We start from the raw sequence: 19539 nt of genomic DNA, 5'->3' as shown, positions 1-19539 counted from the left end.
CATATTTATGCGTTTTCCGGAACTAACCTATTGACGAGATGCCGAAGGGCCAGTTCTCGTTTTCTCGCTGTTTTTGGTTTCGAAATCCTAGTAAGGAAATATTCTCGGAATCGGACGAAATCAACGCCCAGCATCTTAGGATCACGCGAAGCTTCCAGAACACCCGAGAGAGGCCAGAGGGGGGCCACTGGGCCACCAGACGCCAGGGTGGCGCGGCCCAGGCCTTAGCCGCGCCCCCCTAGTGTGTGGGCACCCCGTGGACCCTCTGACTCCGCCTCTTCGCCTATTTAGTCGTCCCTGACCTAAAACCTCGACCCAGTTCGACGAAACCAGAGAAAACCTTCCAGAGCCGCCGCCATCGCGAAACTCCAATCTGGGGGACAGGAGTCTCTGTTCCGGCACGCCGCCGGGACGGGGAAGTGCCCCCGGAAGGCTCCTCCATCGATACCACCGCCATCTCCATCAACGCTGTTGTCTCCCATGAGGAGGGAGTAGTTCTCCATCGAGGCTCGGGGCTGTACCGGTAGCTATGTGGTTAATCTCTCTCCTATGTATTTCAATACAATAATCTCATGAGCTGCCTTACATGATTGAGATTCATATGATGATGCTTGTAATCTAGATGTCATTATGCTAGTCAAGTGGGTTTTACTTATGTGATCTCCGGAGACTCCTTGTCCCACGTGTGTAAAGGTGACGAGTGTGTGCACCGTGTGGGTCTCTTAGGCTATATTTCACGTAATACTTATTCACCGTTATGAATGGCATAGTGAAGTGCTTATTTATATCTCTTTATGATTGCAATGTGTTTTGTATCACAATTTATCCGTGTGCTACTCTAGTGATGTTATTAAAGTAGTTTATTCCTCCCGCACGGTGTAATGGTGACAGAGTGTGTGCATCGTGTAGTACTTGGCGTAGACTATGATTGTGATCTCTTGTAGATTATGAAGTTAACTATTGCTATGATAGTATTGATGTGATCTATTCCTCCTTTCGTAGTGTGAAGGTGACAGTGTGCATGCTATGTTAGTACTTGGTTGGTTATGTTGATCTGTTATGCACTCTAAGGTTATTTAAATATGAACATTGAATATTGTGGAGCTTGTTAACTCCGGCATTGAGGGTTCGTGTAATCCTACACAGCTTAGTGGTGTTCATCATCCAACAAGAGGGTGTAGAGTCTAGCATCTATCTATTTATTATGTTATGTGATCAATGTTGAGAGTGTCCACTAGTGAAAGTATGATCCCTAGGCCTTGTTCCTAAATATCGCTATCGCTCGTTTGTTTACTCGCTTTACCGCATCTATACTCCCCGCAATTTTACTACCATCAACCGCACGCCAGACAAGCACTTTTCTGGCGCCGTTACTACTGCTCATATTCATTCATACCACTTGTATTTCACTATCTCTTCGCCGAACTAGTGCACCTATTAGGTGTGTTGGGGACACAAGAGACTTCTTGCTTTGTGGTTGCAGGGTTGCATGAGAGGGATATCTTTGACCTCTTCCTCCCCGAGTTCGATAAACCTTGGGTGATCCACTTAAGGGAAACTTGCTGCTGTTCTACAAACCTCTGCTCTTGGAGGCCCAACACTGTCTACAAGAATAGAAGCACCCGTAGACATCACTCCTCCCTGAGACGGAGCTGCCTCTCCTGCTCCGCCAGGCGCGTGGCCTCTTGGCATCTGTCCTCGTCGCGCCGGCACCTGGCCTCCTCACGCATGGCCTCCTCCTGCCGGAGCCTGGCCTCGTCGCGCCGGCGCAAGGCCTCCTCCTCTCGGCGGGCCTGGCCGAGCAACGCCCAGGCCTCGGCGTCCTCGATTGCCTGGACCTCCTCCTCCATCGCGGAGGTGCGTATCACCACCGTGAGCTGCGGCCACTTGGCCTCCTCCTCCGCGATGGACAGTGCCAGAGCGGTGCACATGTCCGGGTTGTCGTCCTCCTCCGACTTCGGCACCAGCGGAACGGGTTGCGCCAAATGTCGCGCCGACGCGGCTGGCCTCTCCGATGTAGAGACCGTCGCGGTGTCCAGCAGCCCTCAACACCGGCGCAAGATGGCGGCTGCTGTTGGCCTCGTCATTGTTCGCGTCGGGAGCAAAAGCCCTTTTCGGGGCCATGGAGGCGGTTGCGAGCGCATGGGGAGGTGGACTGCGAATGGGGAAGTGGACTGGACAAGGACAATCCCCTCCCAGTCCACATTTAATAATAATCGCGCCCCCAACCGACAGCTGGGCCCAGGGCGGCGAGAAGGCGAGCAGACAGACGCGCGAGGACGCCGCGTGCCATCCGCGGCCACGCAAACCTGGCACTGATTTGGGCTGGGTTTGGGTCGTCCCGGACACCGCGGCCATCTGCATTTGCGATGCATGGCCGCGTTGGGCCACATTTTTGTCTTTTTTGACCCATCCAGACATGCGGACGCGGGATGGATTGCCGCGTTGGAGATGCCCTTAGGCCATCCCAACAGGGCGACCCAAACCGCGTCCGCGCGTCCGGATGGGTCGAATTAGATAAAAACATGGCCCAGCACGCGGACCCATTCCTAAAACGGATGGCCGCGGCGTCTAGGACTGTAAGAGTATATTGCCCCTGTGTGTGGTTTTGGTAATTAGTGACAACCCCTATGGACTAATGTTTTCATTGAGTTTATATGAAGAAATATTCCATAGGTACTACTTGCAGTTCATGTGCTGGATTCAAGTATGGATGCCATGAAGATAAATATATACCTTGAGTATTGACGTTAAGATCATCGATTTGAAGACATACATGTAATATGATCAAGAAGAAGAAATGAAGATGAAGTTCTTATGTGGAACTCAATATTAGCCATGCTCTAGCTTATGTGTTAAGCAATGGATGATCAAGATCTTGAGTGCTTGATTACAAGTGAAGAATTCAAGATATGGCTCTAAGTCGGTGTCATGATAGTCTCATGAGTTGAGCTATGGTTGACTAAGAATTAGAGCATGCAAATAAATGAAAAGTTCTTTATACACCTCAAGATAGTATAATAGATCATGAGAAGATACTAGGTTGACCAATACAAAGAGTGAAGAATAGATTCAAGTTTGGTCAACACATGAAGCATGAAGAATGTGTCACGTGAAGTCATGTGGTATGGTGAGCCTTGTCAATTATGCTTTATGAACTAACTCATCATATATGTTCCGTTGTGTTTTCTATGTGGGTTAGGTATCTTTCCATGGGCATGCATCAAAAGAGAGATCTCATATAGCCCATGAAAGGATGACATCAAGTGGTGATCGTCATCAAGGTTGAGTTGGGGAAGTTCAAGATGAGCATCTCAAGAGGATCACATGCTTGAAGTTTATCGTCCATTTGGTGATAATGGACATGTGAAGATGTGCTTAATAAAGCTATCCCATAGTGGCGTATGGGGGAGCAAATCATAAGCCTTCACGAAACAACAATGATCAAGTGATGCACTCCGGCTTGATGGAACTTGAAGCGTTGTCATCAAGATCAAGCGGGATGCGCGAGGCAAACGTATGGCCTTGCTAAGTTTTCCTTTTACCGGTCTCAAGGTGGTTGTTGGGAGATCGGGTTATAGGATAGATAGCCGCACTATCAAGAGGGGCTTTTGGTTGGGTAACTTGATCACATCGTCTTAGGGAGCTCAACTCTTTGCATACTTTGCATATCCCTATTACTTCTTAGTGTTTCTTTGCGTGAGGTTCTTGAGCTTGTTGCTAGCTTTACAACAAGTCCAAGTTCATCGAAAACAGAATCCGCATGCATCTTCTATTGCGTTTTCGAGTTTGGACGTCTTCACCGTTTCTTGACTGTGGGAGACTCTCTCTCTAGAATCATCTAAAAATATTCTATGAGGAGTCTCAACATTTCCAACAAAATTGGTTTCATGTCAATCGGAGTTCGGAAGCATTTTCTGTTTAAAAGAAAAAAAAAATTAATTTCGCATTCTTACAAGTCAAATCCGTAAGAGTTCTTAAAACGCCTATTCACCCCCTCTAGGCGACATCTCGCCCTTTCAAGGAGGACTCAATTCTACTAGCTTGTCTTCTTTCCCCCATCACAAGCCGCCACCATCTCCTTGCTCTGTTTCATGGATTTGGCTTGGTAGCAGTACACGCTGGCTGCCGATAAGGAGAGCAGGCCCTGCACACCCTGCATAATATCATAGACAGACAGCAGGGACAGCCCCAACCCAATGACCTGCTCCGTATACAGATACAAGACCGCAACCCCGCACGCCGGAACCAGAAGATCTGGCAAAAGAAGCATGACCAGCACCAGCACAGACCACTCCTTCCTGCTCACCCCGGCGCTCATCAGGGCCAGGACGCCCATGTACAGTATGGCCATGAAGGCGGCGAGGAAGAGAGAACCTCGCACGGAGAGAAACCACGAGTCACGCATCGCGGTGGCCATGTTACTATCCAGGACCAGGAGAGTCATGTACGCGAGCTGGAGCACGGTGATGACTGCGGCGGTGGTGACGAGAGCGCCTCTCATATTATGCCACTTGATCACCTCGCACAGGAGCCCCACGAGCGAGTAGCGGTCGCCGGGGCCGGAGGAGGCGGTGCTGGAGGCCGGGAAGAAGCGGGCCACGACCTGCTTGGCGAAGGCGAGCGTGAGAGTGACGAGCGCGAGAGCGATGGAGATGATGAGCAGCTCCGTAGCGTCATGCCGCGTGTCCTCGACGAGCCTCGCGTACTCGGCGCTCGAGGGGTCCGTGTGCTCCTCCATCTCGGTGAGATGGCGCGAAATCTCGGCCGTGAGCGGGTTCAAGTAGACAAACTTAACTGCGGGTTGGAGGATGCCGACGACCGCATAGAGCAGGAAGGGGCCGAGGAGCTTGGGGATTCGCTTGAGGAAGTTCAAGCATGAGGTTGCCATGGCTAGAACTTGAAATTGGTTGCTGGAAGCCTGAATGAAGGATGCACTATGGACGAATGGCTAACGACACCGTGTAGGTTTATTTGTACTACAGAGTAGTACTAATTTACACGTCTTGGAATGGCTAGCTACTCACGTAATCTCAACGAATGGTCACTGCCTCTCTGCCTAACTGGTCAATATGGAAGACCTGGAAAATTCAGGGCTACACAAGTCGATCGTCACTTTCAGAATTTATCTTGGCGGCCTTCTCTTCTGTTTCTGAGCTTCCTATTTTGTTTTGGCGCGACAATTTCTGCTTCCTCTGAGTTCTGACGATTCGCTTTCTTCTATGGTTTGTTCGTCCTTCTTCTCCGTCACGCGCTCGTCTTGTCAAATGTCCATGCAGACAGGACGATGGACGGTCGATACCGCTCCCCCCGAGTAAAATGATAACGCGCAGTGACTAGACTTGGAAAAATCTTGTGAGAGTCAACAGTCAAAGTAAACAACTACATCTAGAACTATTGAAAAATCTGCATCGACGATTACTGAAGAATATTGAACTAGTTTTTTCTCCCCGATGTGTTTTCATACGAGTTTTGCTGCTGATTGCTACCTCGATCGCTACTACTTCCATGACACAATTTTGTATTTTTCTGGAGGCAGCTGAAGATAGAAATCAAACAATATAACTGAAAATACCAACGAAAGTTCTTCCATAATTTTAATTCAATAATGCTGGGTCTACGGACAATTTGTTACGGAAGATGTGTTACGGACATGCGTGGCGTGCATATGTTTCTCCTGGGCTAAATATTTGGACCCACCATGACTTGTGCGTCCAATTGGCTGATGCCACGCTGCGTCCGTAAGTATTTTTCGTAAATCTATTCCGTATGTGTAGCATTGCTCATTTTAATTTGAGCCGCAATGCCAAGCCGTGCACGCGTACATCTATTGAAGTAGTCAATCATCATCGGCAAGAGTAGTACCAACACCCGTATGCCAAAGAAAAGTAACCGAACAGCTTGGTCGACTTCGCTACTACCTTCCCTCCTCAAAAGATGGCGTATAGCTTTTTTAAAAAAATTGACCAAAATTATAGAAAAATTATCGAGGACTATAATATTATATAGGTACCATATGAAAATATATGTTACTGTGTATCTACATAAAATACATGTTAATACTTTTTCTAAGAATTCGGTCAAATTTCTTGGAGTTTGGTGTTCGGTCTATGGTCCATAAGCAACACAAATTCTGAAATTCTCTTTTACACATTTATATATGACAAGTGGTGGAACTAAAGTTTAGTCCAACATTACTAGTTGAGAAAGATGTGGAGTGATTTATAAGGTGAGTTGTTCTACCGCTTGTAAGTGAGTGAGAAGAGAAGTGACCCACTGACACTCCTCTTCAGTCGTCCGCTCGCCGCGTCGTGAGATGCGGGAATGATCCGATCCGAGCTCCTATCTATGCAGTTCGTTTATATTTGTGTTCTTTGAGAGATTAACGCGTTAACTCACCCGTTTCCTATTTTTTTGGATGGTGAGTTGTGATGACTCGGACGTGGGTTGCGCTCCACGACTTTCCCGACCCGTAGTGCATAAATGCTAACATGAACCCTAGCATGCACGAGACACATGTGACTGCCTCCCTATAGAACCTTGCGCCACCGCCATATCTTCCACATCCCGTCTTCTGGCGTGCATCGATGGACGGGATAGTAGGTCTCCGGAACCACGCCTCTCTTAGACCTGTATGGGTGTGGGATGGTCAGGTTTTTTGGGAGAGCTCGATGTCGTGCGACAATAAGTTCCCCAACAACGACTTCTTCCAAAACACCAACAACCTCCTCGACAACCTCAACATGGGAGAAAACACTTACGGTACTGATGTTGCCAGCCCCGATGCTCATGTTGCATCGTATGTGATTCTTTTCTCTCGCTGCCGGATCTTGCTAGAGTTTGTAGTTCTAGTGTTTGGAATAGATGTGATCCTTTTACCCTGCTTAGATGCAAGTCTACTATGTTAGTATGTATGATTATTTTAATTACTCTTTTTGTGATCATGCTATATTAGTTATTATTTTGAATTAAATTATATGGTAATTTTCTTATATTTTTAATAACACACAAACTTGATCTTAGAAAAATAAATTCAAGTTGCTTTGCCGCTGCTACAAGGTCGCCTCCTTTTGCTGGTTTGCATTCTAAGAGATTGCACACAAGAGTTGTTCTCTCGTTTTAAAACCTGAACTGCCATAGCGTCTGATATCTTCAATCCGGATAATCGGATTGTAGTATTCTCCTTTTTTACTTAACAGATCCTAGGTTTATCGAATCCACATGAAGAATGCTAATGGTGTAAGATCACTAGAAACGAGACTTCGTTAGTGTTGTTCCATCAGACCAAAAAATTCTTTTGTTTTTGGTTTTATATCAATAGATGGGAATATGCTAGGACCAAAGTTTCACCTGCAGCTGTGTAAGGGCTTGTTTGGTTCCCAGCCACATTTTGCCAAACCAAAGTTTGTTTGGTATATGTTTGGTTCTTGCCACACGAGCTGCCACACTTTACTATCCGTATGGCCTATTTGTCATAGAGTGAATTTTTTGCCAACTTTTGCCACACTTTGTGGCTTTCAAAATTCTAACCACACTTTTATGACTGCCACACTTGCTAAAATTAGGTTTGGTAAAGTGTGGCTGGGAACCAAACATGCCCTAAATACTATTATGGGATTTTAAAGTTAATAATAAGCTACCAAACTCGCCCCTACAGTACGAACTGTGAGTCGAGCTCTCCGGTGGATCCACTTTTTTTTTGAGTGGAACTCCGGTGCTCAAGTGCAGGGTCGGTACGGGCCGGGCCGGGCTGGTGAATTGAAATGAATCCATAATCACTCGCACCGAGCTCCTCACCAATCTACCCGCGGTCTGTCCGTCTCCGACTCCGACCACCGCCGCCGCCTCCGTCACCCATCCCCAGCAGGCAGGACCAGGACGAGTTCCCCCCAAATCCCTAGCCAGTCTCCTACCAATACCACCACCAAGAAACCCTAGCGACAATGCCGGACGGCCCGTACGCCAAGCTCCTCGCCACTCTCACCAAGTATCACAAGCAAAACTGCCCCCAAATCCCTACCCAACCTCGCCCCACCACCACCACCACCACCAAGAAAGCCCCAGCGACAACGCCGTCCACCAACAGCGACACCGTCGAGCTCCACATCTACCAGCCGCCACCCTCTCGCCGGGGCTGGGCCAACAACCGCGACCTCAAGGCGCCCCTCCGCCACCTCGGCCTCCTCGACGTCGCGCGCCTCAAACTCCCAACTGGCGTCCCCCAGCCGCGCCTCGTCTCCCAGCTCATCTCCTCTTACGACCGGGACAAGGGCTGCGGCTACATCTCGGGCACCCGCGTCCGCGTCAATGTCGACCACAAGTCCTTCCTCAGCGCAGTTTCCCTCCACCCCACGCCCAAGCGCGGCAGGGATCTCCCTCCCAGCGTGCCCTTGTCCGCAGTTACCCGCGCCGCCAAGCAGTTCATCAGCATGTGCCTTGGGGTCCAGTCGCGCGACACTGACATGCTGCCAATTCTGTCGGCCGCGATTCAGGAGGTAGAGGCGGGGTCAGCGCAAAAGGTTGACTGGGGTAAGCTGATGTGGGATCTGGTCGAGAATGAGATTCTTGAGCTGCCAAAGAGGGATGACAAAGTTTCGTACTTCGGGGTCTATCTTCAGAGACTCATATGGGTACAGCAGCCCACTGTGTTCCAGTTTTATCAGATGTCTGATAGACCCAGTCTGGTTGGCATGCGACCCATGGAGGTGCAGAGCTCACAGCTGGGCGTGATGCTGAATGATGGTTCCGACTTGGAGAGCGATGACGACATCTTATCTTCCACTCCGAATGCTGGGAAGATGCACATTGGTGGACACAAGGATCATGCAGAAGCACAACAGCGGTTTCAGCAGGGCAACCAACAGAAGCGTGCCCCAAAAGACAAAAATTGTGGTGGTGTACCCACCGGATCAGCAATCGCTATTGCAAATAGTTCTCATGACATTGCAGAAATAGAGCGGGAACTTAAAAATGCTACCTCAAATGAGTTGCGTGAGGCGGAGACACTTGTCCAGGTAGTAAAGTTGCTGCAGGAGGAACTATCTGCAGAAGCCATCATGCATATGTTTGATTAGGACCATGCTTAAGCTACTCTGAACTCTCCTGCATCTCGCTCTCCCGGCTGATGTTTGGTGAAGCAGTGGTGGAGGTCTCTAAAGAGGAGAGATTTTGACTGCGGAATATGATCCTGGTGGGATCAGCAATAGGCTGTAGATATGTTCTCGTCAGGTTAACTGGTTTTCGTTTTGCTTTTGGAGATCAGCCTTTAGTAGTCTCCACCAAAAATGATTTTCTGGCTCTGCTAGCCCTTGGTAGCCCAGGGTGCCAGAAAACTTGGATGCTTGGTTCATCCTCTGGATGATTTTCTGTAAAAGCCAGAGCCAGAGTAGCTGGTATGGGAAAAAAGAGAGAGAGATATGTTGTCTGTTCTGTAGTTTTTTGGGAGTAGTCAGGGTTGATGCGCTCGAGGTTTCCAGGTCTGATTTTTATCTTGGCTCCTCTTACTTTATTAGTACCACTAGTAGATCATGTTCTTTCGGATGCTGCTTATGATTACGTCTTGGACATCATGTGAATATTCCGAACTATGAAGTATCTATATAATTTTAGATTTTCTGCTGTTCTTGCCTGCTATCCAAATTTACTTTCGTGTTGTCAAGAGAAAGAATGACATTGTTAAATGACATATTCAATCTCCGACATGCTCTTTTAGTGAATATGTGGCATATTTTGTTGTTGAAGTGGTTAGTCTTGGTCTTTTCTTCCATAAGCTTACTGCGAAGAATGTCGTTGCTAAGAAGGAATGTGATGGTAAAGTTTTTTCAATTGCTTTTAGAAGTTTGCATCGTGGTGGAATCATTAGTACTGTATTTCACTATTTCTGTTTTTGCTTTTTTCTATCGCAGAATGACCAAGTATGAGTTGAGGTTTTATGGGTTGGTTGAATAATCTATGGTTAATTCAGTGTACCCTTAGAATCTTAATTAATTCTGTTACATTTTTTTTGCTTAAAGAAATTGTTGAACTTCATACATTGGATCGTAATTTGCTTACGCATATTCCCTTGCAGGGTTCAGCATGATCTTTGATCTTTTTTCATTTATGAAAAAAATGCTGCGTTCTGAAGGGTATTCATGCTTGATTGGTGATGTCCTTTAAACTTTAACAAATCAAACTGCAAAAAAATGAAGGAAAAGGAAATTAATTTGTAGCGAATTATTATCCTGATTGAAAAGGGACCTATAAAATGAGAACTTTTACTTGGTTCATACATGATAAAGTTGTAAGCTTAACTTTTTATCAACCATTTTTAGGTAATTTTCCTAGAAATTAAGTAATTACGTATGTTCTTGTTCTGTGGCTTGTCATATATTCTGATATAAGACTACCACGATGCAACTTAACTATCTTAAAGACTATTCTCATCAAAGATAAGCATCTTTAGGTTATACCTGCATTCTCCTCGGCAGAATATTTACTATCTATACAACATGGTGGTTATATTGAATTTGACTATATGAGATGATCTTGTGGGTGAAACTGTGAAAAAGAGAAAGTATTTACCATCTCTGAACATTAAAAAAATATTGATTTATTACAACATGTTATTTTTCCATTCATCCCCTTGAGGATCAGTCATAGTCTTCTATACTCTACCAAAAGTCTGGACGATTTTTTCCCCCCATCCAAAATTCCAAATGTGTAAAAGATAGTTTGTTGTATTTGAAGTAAGTATATGATTTTGAAAAATATGCAATGAGGTGTGAAGTTGAATGATCTTTTTTTTGTATGATGTGGACATGTGGTACTAAGTCAAGGATTAATACATTTGATAATGTGCTATCATATTGAAGCTCCTTCACATATATGCTCATTGTCTATCCAGCTCAAGACAACTGATATGTTTGAATAAATTACGAGTTGTGCAGGACATGCTCACTGATGCCTGTTTGGACCTCACTGCCAGATTTAGGAAAGAACAGTTTGTTACCCTGAACTGGACTGTTGAAGTTTCATTCGTTTCTTCACTAGTATTAGGGCTATAGGATGCTGTTAGTAATGGGCTGTTGAATTACTTCTAATACTGATTTGTATTTCTTGGTGGAAGCAAATGCTTGTAAGCTAAAACTTTAGCAGACTGGATGCTTTATGGTCTGGTGACCAGTTTGTGATGGTGACATTGAACCTTTAAAAATGTTCCTGTGATTGAAAAACTAAATTCTGACGATTCCAAGATGTAGCGCAGTGGGATCTGGACAACATGGCTATTTGAGCTTAATTTAGTGACATGTGTTTCATTTTGCTACAGGATCTATCGGGTCTGATGTGGTACTTAATGTGAGAGGTGAGAGGTTGAATGATCTTTAGTTTTTCTGATGTGGTACTTAAGTGAAGGATTGATACATTTGATATTGTGCTAACATATGGAAGCTCCTTCACATGTAGCTCATTGTTTATCCAGAAGTGTAATTTAGCTGAAGGAATCAGACATCATTGTGAAACATTGTTGGTCATCTAGGACTTGCTGATTGATGGCTGTTACCTTATTTTTCTTTGAACAGACTGTGTGTCATTTGTATTAGAAGTGAACCTAATATTGGACACAACAGTTTGCTGCCTGAAGCATCACGTTCCTTTCTTCAGAAATTAATCCTTCACTAGTTTGTTCACTTTCTATCAACCAGTATTTGGTAATTTGCCTAGAAATTAACTAGGATTATGTCCTTGCTCAGTGGCTTGTATGTAGTATATTCTTATGAAGACTACCAGGCTCCAACTTAATTGTCTTAAAGACTAATTCTCATCAAAGATGTACATCTTTCAATTACCTGTCTTCTCCTCAACATATTTTTTTACTATCTGTACAACATGGTGGTTATATTGAATTTGACTATTTGAGATAATCTTGTGCCAGAAACTGTAAAAAAAGGGAAGTTATTTACCATCTCTGAACATAAAAAGATGATTTTACTGCAGCATGCTATTTTTTTCCCATTCATTACCCTTGAGGGTCTTCGTGGTCTTCTAAACATGAATTTGTTGCTCCATCCAAATGTGTAAAAGATAGTTTGTCGTATCTGTTGTAAATATAGGATTTTGTAGTAATGTGCAGAAGTTGAATGGTATTTTTCCCTGATGTGGTACTAAATAAAGGATTAATGCATTTGATTGCGCTATCATATGGAAGCTCCTCTTATATGCTCAATGTTTATCCAGAAGTTGATTTAAGCCGGAGGAATCAGTTATCGTCACTCATCACGTCCATTTCTTTAGTATTGTTAAGGCTACAGGATGCCGTGTTTGTAGCAGTCAGTTTCTTTGTGTTTGAGATTGTTTCCTGCAGTGACTGGCGAGGTGATGATTAGACCTTTAACCTTTATACATATTTCTCTAGCTGTAATACTGACTTCTGATGATTGCAAGATTGGTTGCTCAAAGTGGTTACGTGGGGGGTGGGAAGGGAGGCAGATTGCTTGAACTTTTTCCAAGACAAGTACAACATAGGATTGCCTTGTTTTCCTATGGTCCGTTTTGTCTGAATTCTGAACATCATCTGTAGGCATGGAGAAGTTCTGATATGTGTAGTAGATCAAATAGAGCGACATGGTTTGTGCTCGGTAGCCAGTCATGTTTGAATCAAGTCTAGCTGTTTTGTTAATAGATACTATGAAGCTATTAACATTATCTTATCAAACACGAATCCGTCGTAGTCTAGGTGGTTAGGATACTCGGCTCTCACCCGAGAGACCCGGGTTCAAGTCCCGGCGACGGAATTTTTGCTGCTTTCCTCGCCATTTTATTCACACTTGGAGTACGTTTTTTTTTCATACATGCCGACATGAACGTCACGATCAGCCGATCACCCACCCCACCGTTTGAAAAGAAGCAGCGAAACGAACGATGATACCTTGCCTCCTTCCATCCGCTTCTCCCAGCTCAAAAAGCAGCCACTCCCACCGACGACCAGCAGTCCGGCACCCCGATCTCCTTTCACACCGGTAACGATGCAGCCACGGCGAGGCTATAAACCCCACCTCCTTCCGGTAGCTCCCTTGGAGCACAACCACGTACGACGATGGGCAACGCAAGGCTGGGACGACAGCGGCCGGCGGTGCAGGAGAGGCTCACGCGGCCGCAGCGGCTGGTCCGGCAGCTCTCCGACCTGGACTCCGGCCGCCTCCGCCGCCTCATCCGCTCCGGTGACCTCGCGCCGTGCTTCGACGCCGACGATGACGAGCGCGCCGTCGAGTGCCCCATCTGCTTCTACGTACGCATGCGTGATCGATCACTCCCTGTTCATGAGAGTAGGGTTACTCAGCTGTGTTCTTCTGATAGTTTTTGTCCTCTATATGATCGACGATGCAGTTCTATCCGACCCTGAATCAATCCAAGTGTTGCGGCAAAGGGATCTGTACGGGTGAGTTAAGCTTCCTCTTGATTTCTGTCCAAATTTTGCTCAATTTGTTTAGCTGAAACCCAGACAGATGAGTAGTTATAATTGTGTCCTACGTTAAGCCAAGTGGACTTGAAAATACAGACTAACATTGTACAACTAAAATGTGCTCACATATCACTGTAACTCAAATTCCCCTCTCCTGTTTGCAGAGTGCTTCTTGCAACTGATGCCGTCCAAGGCTTCCAAAGCAGTCCAGTATCCTATTTTGCTACTTACTAGCTAGCGTGAAACACTCTGCACATGTATCCCATATAAACATCTTTTTACTGAGGTTAACCTCAAGCATTTTCCGTGTTTGTGCTTCGTACTTCCATTTATTGAACAAAATTGATCTTCATTGTTGTATTGTGTAGTACGACTTCCTGTTTACTACTCCCTCCGTTCCACGGTTCTTGTTTTGGTTTAGTTACAAATTTGAACTAAAACCACGACAAGAATTATGGAACGGAGGTGGTAGCTGAATTTTGCATCCGAAAAACTGAATTCCCTGGAGCCCTTAACTAGCAATGCAGCTGCCCTTTCTGCAAAACCGCAACTTACGCTGTAGAATACTGCAGTGCTAGAACATCAAGTGAGAAGAAACTTCAACAAGAAGTAAGCTTTCTTGCCAGATATTCTGATCAAAAGCATCATCGTACTACCTTGCACTTTCCAACAAGTCTTGTTCTGAGTTTCTTGCAGGAAGAACAGAACACAAATGAAGCCAAAACAAGAATGCGATCCAAGACTCACAAAACCATTGAAATACAGTCTTAGAACCTGCAAACCTGATGATTTGTCACTGCTAGAAGTTCTCTCCCTATTTTTTCTTAACCTCCCCAGAGGTATCATGGCAATCCAATCCATCCATGATCGCTCCTGGAATGTTTCAGACATTATTTTCATGTAGTATTGTTTTGGATCTAGAGGTATGCAGTTCAGAACAGAGTCAGGTTCAAAACAATATATTGAAACAATACTACATGAAAACAATGTCTGAAACGTAGCCTGTAAATATTTTGGTTTCAATATTCTTCCGGTGGCAGCAGCAGACTGAGGATTTGGTACATCACTGCAGAATGATTCTGTAGCCGGCTCTTAAGACAAGGATAAAAGTCCCAAGTGCTCAATTCAGGACTAAATTATTTTCGTGGTGGCCAAGAACTCCACGTTAGCATCCAGTCACCACTCACTTTGCAACGCGTCTGCTTTGATTCCATACGGTGCATCTTGCCTACTGCAGAATCCTGGTCTGTAATACTTTTTGTTTCTACGAATTTTAGCTTGCTAAGCTTGCTCTTACTGCTGTCAAAGTTCAGAATGTGACAGCATCAGTGTATTTCTCAGTTCAGATTCAGATGAACACATTTTGATCGTTTCGTATTCCTCAGATGAGATGCAAACTAGCTGTAATTCATTTGTCAGATGTTACAACATTTTTTTAAAATTCCAAATTCTTGCATTTTACTAAATTGGAAGCAGTTGTTTTATGAACTTTCTACTATCCCCTTAGCAGCTCAAAGTTGTTTAATAACTACTCAGCAAGGCATATGAATCTACGGTATGCTTGCTGAGTTAGATTGCACAAGGCTCAATGCGTTGTCTGAACAAGAATGCAGCAGAAGCACAATTTCACAGTTTACCTGAATTTTCATCAAGAGCATCCATTTGCAGCAATGTACTTTCAGACCAAAGCCAATGGGGTGGAGACAAAACCCAGTCTAGAGACTTCCATTCGAAACTCTCAAGTATTATTATTAATAGCAAACTGGCAATAGCAACCATAGATTGAGCCAAATCTCTCACTAGTTCCTAAGATAATACGAACTGCCAATGGTTAAGCTCCAAAAATGTTAGGTCATGCTCACATGTAAAGCGCCCGTGAAGGAATCCAGTCACCATTTTGCACCACCTTTTACAGTAAGCATCATGTGCCACCAATACATTAACATTAAATTGTGGCTATATATACATGCATACATGACACTGCACACATCACCAGCAAAGATCATAACACAGTCACAGTCACCAATGGCCTCGTCCCGTAGAGCTCATGTTCTTGCTGTTCTTGTACTAGTATCAGTAGGTTTTGCAATGGGTAGGCCAATGAGAAGCAATTTGGGTCTGGGTTTAGGCCTTAGTGCTAATGGTGGCTTGGGCATAGGACTTGATCTTGGGCTAGGTGGATCGGGTTCGACCTCTAGTTCAGGCCAGGGGTCAGCTTATAGTGCCTGGTCTGGTCCAAATGGTGGTTCTCATACTGCATATGGTACTGGTTCAGGCACAGGCAATGGGTTCGGGTATGGCTCTAGCTCTACTAATGGGGGCTCGGCTTCTGGTTGTGGTTCGGGTACATCATCTTGTCCAGGTTCGAGCTCTGGCTCAGGATCTGTAGGGTTGGGCACATCGATAAATGCTGGTGTTGGTGTCAGCTCAAATGGTGGGACAAAAGGTGGTTCCGACTGTAACACGGGTACCGGATCAAGCCAAGGTTCTAGAATTGGCTCAGGCTATGGCTCTGGGTCAGGTCAAGGTTCACGTGGCCGTCAGTCTTACGGTGTTGGCTCGGGTTCGGGTGTATCATCTGGGGTCGGTAGTGGGTCTGGTAACATTGGGCAAAATGGTGGGTGCTCATCTTGTGGTTCTGGCTCCGGTGTTGTGGATGGTTCCTCGTCGAATTCGAATTCGGGTTCTGGTTCAAGCTCCAACTCCATTGGAGGGTCAGGGTCAAATGCCGGTTCCTACTCAAATTCCGGAGCTGGTTCTGGGTCAAGCATAGGCTCGGGATTTGATGCATCCGGCTCCGGTTCAGTTTCCATGTCTGGGTCAAGTTCAAGTTCATCTGCTGGCTCATCAGGTTCAGTGTCGTGTTTGGCCATTCATATTGTTGTTGCTAGCATCTACTTTTTTTTTCATTTGTACTCATCCATGCCTTTTGTGCCTTAGGTGCAGGTGCATTCGGTGCCTCAGGAAGTGGCTCGAGTTCTAACTCCGGCTCAATGTCTGGTGCAAACTCGGGTGTCGGTTCAAGCACCGGTGCAATCGGTGCATCAAGCAGTGGATCAAACTCCATGTCCGGTTCAGGGTCAAGCTCAAGCTCCAACTCCGGCACCGTGTCGGGTGCCAATTCAGGTGCTGATTCAAGCTCTGATGCATTTGGTGCCTCGGGAAGTGGATCGAACTCCATGTCGGGTTCAGGGTCAAGCTCAAGCTCCAACTCCGCATCCGGCTCAAGCTCAGGTCCACTACTCTCATAGAATTACTTTACTCAACTTCCGATACGGAATATTGAAAATACCATATACCATAATCATAAGTTCTTACCAAGTCATTAGAAAGTTATATTGTTCCTTGAAGTTGTTAATATAGTAAACCTGTGTTTTATTTTGCTATAGGATCCACCGGGTCTAATTCTGGCGCGAGTGCTTGGTCCGGCTCGGGCTCAAACTCGGGCACTCTCTCCGGAGCTGGATCGTCCAGTTGGTCCACCTCTACATCTGGGTCAAACTCAGGCTCATGGTTCGGGCCTGGACAAGGGCTTGGTCCTGGGACACGGCCGGGCTCCGTTACGGGCGTTGGAGGAGCGTTTGGATCGGGTTACGGGTTCGGGGGTGGGTCTGGTAACGGACATGCCGGTTGGGACAAGCACCATTAAGACACCGGTTATTGTCTTAAAAGGAGATACTGCTCTTAGTTGAGCCAAAATTTCCCCTTTCCAAGTTGTGTTTATGTAAACATGCGCACACCGGCAGTTCTTATTTTTAAATATTTGAGAACAAGCATACGCCATATGAAGTCCTGTGGGGACGAGTTGTAATCTATAATTTCGAATTTTCTTTCCGAAGCCATGGCAGTTCCACAAGTATGGCTCGAGCTCTTATATATGTCCTAGAGCGATTCATTCTCCATGGTGATTTCTTTCTGTGTGTTTGATCGATCCAATGATGCGGATGGTGGGTCGGTCGACACAGGCAACGACACGTATTCACAAACTAGGCAAAAATTGACAACTCGTTTACGAAGACAATATCGTGCCCTACGTAAGGAAGAGCGGCCGGGTTCACTTTCAATTCAGCCTACAACATGTTCTTCCTGGCCAACACACAATTATGCACCAAAGCCATCTAAAGCCCTAGTCAAGTGCAAGTTCTTTGTGTGATTGGTCGTGCACCACCGGTCACTGCGTACAATCTTGCGCGTAGAGGGTGGCCGCACCAACCCTCTTGCTGACTTGTGGTTCTAACTTGGGTAGCTGGTCCGGTTCAGTCTCTCTCTCTCTCCCCAGATTTTTCAGTTGGCACACCTCTACATAATCCGGGTCAACCTGAGGCTCAGATTTCATGCGTGGACAATGGGTTGGTCCTTGGTCGTGGCCGGGCTTCGGCACGGGCATAAGAGGAGTGTCCGTAGTAGTTTACAGGTTCAGAGCTGTTTCCGATGACGTACATGTTGGCTGGGGCAAGCACCACCAAGGGCATCTCTAGTGGCCTGACTCAAAACGGACGCGAAATGTAACCGCGCGGCCTGCTTGCGTCGGGCTGCGAATGCGAAATTGGCATTCGGGCCACGCTTGATCGGAAGTTTCCGTCTGGGGGTGTCCAAGCGACCTGAGCATTTTGTTTGGCAAAACCGCTAAGGATTTATTGCATCAAAATAGTGCAATATTTGAAACAATAGCCATACAGAGTGCGAAAGTAGAGGTTCAAAATATAGCAGCACTATTGGAAAACTGTGAAGGTAGCTTGTCCGGTAAAGAAGGAGACAAGGGCGTGGCAGCGGGAAGAGAAACAGTGACCGACTGCATGGCGCGCGCGCCAATCGATCGACCCGATCGACGAGGCCAACGCACCTACCGACCCGGACCCGGCCGAACGCAGTAGTCGAAAGCGCCCGGTCATACGATGTTCTGGCGATCGACATGTTGACGTAGGTCCGCAACCGGCCAAGCTAAACTAGGTTACTATCAAGTTCCATGCTAATAGCATGATGCTATTGACTTCTGTTTATTAAGCACGAACAAATCGGCAGCGTTCAGCATGGGCTCCTCAATTCTAACGTGGAAAATCAGGAAACTAGGAGTAGGTACGACCGAGAACATTAAGCGAAGCGATCGCGGTGGCTCGCCCATGAGTACGCTGAATCCAGCCCCCGGTCGATCGGTCTCAAACTCGTATCAATCAACTCTGGTCAGCAACTCAGCTTAATTCATAGGTTGTTGACGCCGTAGGTTTAGCCTAGGTACGGTAGCCTTTAGCCTAGTGGTTGGGGTGGCTTGATGAGTTCATTTCCTGTTAGGGACTAATTTTGGAATTATCACGCCAAATCCTGCTTCTACTATATATATATATATCAAAAATACATGCAATTGCCACCGTACCGGTTTGGTTCTATTTTCTTCACCCATCGCCCCCGCAGCTGCAGTCTCCCGTGCTTCCTCGGGACTCCATAATCTGAATCTTAGCCGGACCAGGAGTCCAGGACTACTCGCACCAGATCCGTTCCGTTCTATATATAAATCGAACCTGAGGCAAAGCAAAACAAGCTTGCGCGACCTGGGTTCGATCTAAAAATCCCGTCGTAACTGCCCACTTCTCCTCTCCATACGATTCAACGCTGCCGCGCCTGAGGCGAAGAAGAGGTTTCCGTCGCCGAGCCCGACCCTTACATTCGCTTTTTTCCGTCTCTGCGGGCTGTGAAGCGACGACGGCGGCGGCAGCCATGGCGAGTAGCCGAGGGGCGGCGGACACGAGAAGCAGAGGGAGTGGCGGTTAAAATAGCACATCGATCTATGGTATCAAGTGCTTCGACGAGCAGGCCCTCCACATGACATGGACAAAGGTCGACCATGGCTGCTTGATAGCCTTTAGTTAAAGGCTGCTCTGATCGATCGATACAGCTCAGAGCGGCGACGAGCAGCAAGATGCATTGCACGCGCCAAAGGGGTGACCATCAAGCCGGCAACATCAACAAGAAGGTGCGCGGGCCTGCGTTCTGCATATAACGATGCGACCCGCCTGGTTCAAGGAAAGAAACAAAGACAAACCAGGACTTGAGACCATGGACCCAAAAACCAGATCAACTGCCGAATTCCTAGACCAACCAAT

At 46.3% G+C, this 19539-nt stretch overlaps 1 protein-coding gene and 1 non-coding gene across 2 annotated transcripts; both read left to right on the top strand.

Moving 5' to 3' along the window:
- Positions 1-12700: 12700 nt before the first annotated feature.
- Positions 12701-12773, top strand: TRNAE-CUC. The gene has a single exon. It is a non-coding gene; the product is annotated as a tRNA-Glu (tRNA).
- Positions 12774-13075: 302 nt separating this feature from the next.
- Positions 13076-14925, top strand: LOC124663147 (E3 ubiquitin-protein ligase GW2-like). Its single transcript, XM_047200884.1, has 4 exons — positions 13076-13267; positions 13366-13417; positions 13606-13651; positions 13969-14925. The coding sequence occupies exons 1-4, from the start codon at positions 13076-13078 to the stop codon at positions 14210-14212; spliced, it is 534 nt and encodes a 177-aa protein (XP_047056840.1). The 3' UTR covers positions 14213-14925.
- Positions 14926-19539: the final 4614 nt, after the last annotated feature.

Source organism: Lolium rigidum, chromosome 1 (assembly GCF_022539505.1).
Source record: "Lolium rigidum isolate FL_2022 chromosome 1, APGP_CSIRO_Lrig_0.1, whole genome shotgun sequence".
In the NCBI taxonomy this organism is placed as follows: domain Eukaryota; kingdom Viridiplantae; phylum Streptophyta; class Magnoliopsida; order Poales; family Poaceae; genus Lolium; species Lolium rigidum.
This window is presented reverse-complemented; position numbering and strand designations above follow the sequence as displayed.